The sequence below is a fragment of the Phaseolus vulgaris genome, chromosome 3 (genome assembly GCF_000499845.2).
Source record: "Phaseolus vulgaris cultivar G19833 chromosome 3, P. vulgaris v2.0, whole genome shotgun sequence".
Taxonomy (NCBI): Eukaryota; Viridiplantae; Streptophyta; class Magnoliopsida; order Fabales; family Fabaceae; genus Phaseolus; species Phaseolus vulgaris.
In genome coordinates, this window is record NC_023757.2 from 11,874,938 (window position 1) to 11,879,464 (window position 4,527).

At 31.9% G+C, this 4,527-nt stretch overlaps 1 protein-coding gene across 1 annotated transcript; it reads right to left on the reverse strand.

Moving 5' to 3' along the window:
* Positions 1-1,808: 1,808 nt before the first annotated feature.
* Positions 1,809-3,630, reverse strand: LOC137839115 (uncharacterized). Its single transcript, XM_068648244.1, has 3 exons — positions 3,536-3,630; positions 2,337-2,430; positions 1,809-2,231 (listed from the first exon to the last, which is right to left on the reverse strand). Exons 1-3 carry the CDS (start codon positions 3,628-3,630, stop codon positions 1,809-1,811), a joined length of 612 nt encoding a protein of 203 aa, XP_068504345.1.
* Between the last annotated feature and the right edge of the window lie 897 nt (positions 3,631-4,527).

The following is a 4,527-nucleotide window of genomic DNA, read 5'->3' on the forward strand; positions in this document are numbered from 1 at the left end:
GATTAAGACAAACAATAAGAATTAAATATTATAAATATTTTCAGTTCCTTTTTTTTTTAAATGTGCGTGTTTAATTGCAAAAATTATTTATTATACTGTATTTTTTTAAAAGGATAATCAAAGTTATTATTTGAAAATTATTTGGTTAAAGTATCTAACGTGGATTTATTATATTGTGTGTATAAATAATTATAAAAGGTAAAAATAATTAAAATATATTAATCTCGCAGTAAATATAATTCATTATTATAAACTAGGACGAAGTTGCAATTTTTAAAATATTTTTATATAGCATTATTATACTATAAATTTATAATATTTTTTTAATTAATTTATTATAGGTTTATAAATATCATTATATATTTATAAAGAAAAGGGGATTTTTCTTTATATTGTTATGGATAATTTTAATAATTTTATTATAGGAAAAAAATTGTAAATAATTAATTAAATTTAAAATAGTTACATAATGTAAAGGTTAAAATAATAAAATAAATTATATTGATAAGGATATAATTGGTAACCAAATGTGTCATAAAAAAACAGTTATAAAAAAAATTTCTTTATTAATTGTAGTATAGAGCACATAGACTCTAGCTACGTCCACGAGTTTGGATGATGTTGTGTCGGGGTGACATCCAAAATTTGAACTACACCTATAACAAACTCATCGAAAAGAAAGGAAATATAGAGGTCGGTAAAGAAACATGAGTAAGCAAAAAAGAAGTATTGGGATGACCCCTCTTGGCCATGACAAACGTTGTCAATGGTGCAACATCGCTCAACAAGATTATGTCGACCTTAGCATCCTTACTCAACATGGAACGTTGGCGACGAAGGAGTCCACCGTCGACATCCACTAATACCATGAGAAGTATTCGGTCACTCTTATCACTACAAAAAAAATCACTTTTAGCGATCACCCAATTCGGTCGCTAAAAGTACTATAATCGGTCGCTAAACATATTTACGACCGAAACAGTCACCAAATAAAGATGGAAGCGAAAATCTTAGTCGCAAAGCCTTTAGCGACCGAATTATAAAGTGGTCGCTAATTTGCAATCGAAAATTTGGTCACAAAAATTCAGAGACCAAATTAGCAACCGCAATTTTGATGGCTAAATCGGTTACAGAAAATTTCGTCACCAAAATTCATAAACCAAATTAGCGACCAAACTTTTTAAAAAAAAATCGGTGACTAAATCGATAGTTGAAATTAAAGGTGTAGCGACCACCATTTTTTGTCGCTAATGAATTAAAATAATTAATTAAAAAAAAACTTTTGGTATCTAATTCGGTGGCTAAATGGAGACCCTTATAACGACTGATTTGATTTTGGTGGCTAATTCAGTGACTAAATGGAGACCTTTATAGGGATTGATTTGATTTCGGTGGCTAAATATTTTTTTAATTACAGCGACGATTTCCATTTCGATCGCTAAACAATAACTTTGTAAATATAGTCACCAAATCAGTTTTGGTGACTATTTTTATATGTATTATTAATACCTATTTAAAATGGTATTTTAACCATTTTATAAAAACATTTCAAACCTGCTTATAGTTACTCAAAATTCAATCAAGCTAAATAGAAATTAACTTCAAATACATAGTTTAAGAAGTTGTACTCAAATTAAAAGTAAATTATATTACACAACGAAAACTATTAAAAACTAGTTAAAAGAGTCAAATCTATTATATAATTTGACATACAACTAATCTTCTTCTGAACTGTCATCACTAATGTGGTCTTCTTTATGATGTCCAGTGGTAGTAGGATCTAAAGAACCTGATATGGGATTATTCATTTAAATGTGTTGTATGATGAGTTGCATCTGCTCATTTTGTTTGCGCATTAGCTCATCTTGTTTGTGCATGCGTTCACTTTGCTCTTCATGAGTTTTCATCAATAACTCCATCTTTTCTTCAAGTGTTCGCTTCTTGACATGTTTTGTCATAAGTTCATCATTTAGCTTTTGAATAATCTCACACATTTCTTCTATTTGATGGAATACTGGACCTTGGCTTTCTGCAGAGTGAGCACTTGTTGAACTATTAAACCTTTTGCTCAATACACCAAGACCATAGACATTCCCTTTTTTAATTCCACCTCCAACAACATCAATGTATATTTCATTTTCATCAATAGAGGCAACATGAGAGTTTTGCAAAGATGCGCTTTCAAGCATTTGCTGTTGTTGGGCTTCTTCTCGGCGTTTCTTATATTTCTCCTGAAAATGAAGTCAAATTGATTATTGTGAAGAAAACATATAGTAAAAATTAAATTATAACTTAAATTTCAAACATATTGCAAGGTCGCAAGTCTTGTCATTGACCCATTGTCCAGTCTCCAATTTCTTCGTTCTTTCTACAACCTCCCAAGCAATTGGTTGTCGTTCAAGCAATTGGTTGTCGTTCAAGCTCCTTAGTCTACATAAATTTATTAAAAAGATATAATAGATTGTATTTAAATTAAATATAGAAATAGAAAAAATATAATAATATTACCATTTTCTCAAAGTGAGTTGCGGTAGATGTGGAACCACCACAATAGGCTGAGGCTCCCTTCTCAACAGCCCGATTCGCCTTGGCAATATTTGTGCATATTTGTGTCCTTCAACTCAAGCTCTTTTCGATTGCATATTTGTGCTACATCCAATCAAGCCTTGTTTGTGTCCTTAGTTTTTCCTTTGATATCCATCACAATGTCAAACACATTCATGAACACATTTCTCTCTGTGTGCATAACATCAATATTGTGACGTAAAAGTTTAGTTTTCCAATATGGCAACCTCCAAAATATACTTTGTTTCTTCCAATTATGTTTAATACCATATTCAGGAATATTTTATTGTTCTTCAAATTCAGTGCAAACTGGTAAGTGTGCAACCCTATTCCAAATGTCAAGACTAGACAAACGTGGAGGAGGGGGAACAGTCTCAACAAACTTCTTCTTGAATGCCTTTTTATTCTTTCTAAATTGATGATCAAGTGAAAGAAACTAATAATGACAGTCGAAAAAGGATATCTTGTGGCTATGACTAAGATAGAATGCCTTTGTTATTTCCATACATATAGGGCAAGCAAGTCTACCAGAAGTCATACAACCCGATAACATTTCGTAAGCTGGAAAGTCATTAATTGTCCACATCAAAACAACTTTCATCATAAAATTTTTCCTTAGTGACACGTCATAAGTCAATATCCCTTCAGTCCACAAGATGCATAAGTCATATATAAGTGGTTGCATTGTTAAAAACATAAACTCCCTCTTCATGCACATGGAAGGCAAAAGGTTGTATTGGGTTAGGATAACTGGTCAACAAGAATAACTTTTTCCATATTAATCAAAAGGATTAAACCCATTTGCAAATAAACCTAACCTGACATTTCTTGGGTATTGACTAAAATCTGAATGCATTCTATCAAAATCTTCCAAGCTTTTCCATCAGATGGATGAGACAAAATAGATGGGTCCCTTTGATTCTCACAATGTCATCTCATGTGAGGTGCATTTGCCATTGAAAAGTATAACCTTCTAAGTCTAGGAATGATGGGAAAGTACCACATTTTCTTAACAACAATTTTCTTTTCAATTCCCCTCCTAGTAACTGTCTTATATCGCTCCATTCCACAAAAAAAGCAATTAGTTATACTTTTATGATATTTTTCCCTATAATACAACATGCATCTTTTTGGACAACAATCAATTTTTTTACAACCCAAACCCAATTTTTCCACTGACTTCTTAGCTTGGAAAAAATTATTAACCATTTGATGATCTTTGGGCATAGTCTCCCCTATAAGTGGGATCGTTCTATTGAAACATCCTTCAAACATATTATAATCAGATTTCAAGCTTAGAGCTTCCAAAGAAGTTGACAATTCTGAGTGATTCTCACATCCTTCCCACAAGGGTGCTTGTGCAGTAGCAAGCATGTTAAAAAAAATTTGGTTTCAAGATCAGGATTTTCCTCCATGTACTTAGATCCAATAACACTCTCTGGTTACATGCAATGTGCATTTGAGGGCCCCGCATGATCCATTATGATTTGATGGAAATGACCTAATTCTTCTCTTTGTTCACAAGTTCCATAACATGAACTACAACATCCACTGGGGGGATTGTGGCAATTCTTCACCATGATTTGTCCACCAATAATAATTAGGCATGAATCCCTCTTAATAAAGATTTCATCCAACTTGATCCACATACTTGAAAACTTTACAACTACATTTAATACAAGGACATCTTAACATTTCACCTTGTTCTTGAAACTTTTCTTGACTAATAACATATTGTAGGAACTCATACACTCCTTCTCTAAATTCCTCTGTCAGATATTAGTTTTTGTCTAATCTTTTATACATCCACTTTCTACCTTTGGGGATTTCCATTAATGCAATATGACTACAAAAAATTCCTAATGTATACACTTGTTTTAAGAAAGAGAAAACAGGACACTGAATGGAAAAAGTAAAAAATGCAAATACGAAAGTATTGGGTTGACAGGAAGAGAAGCATAC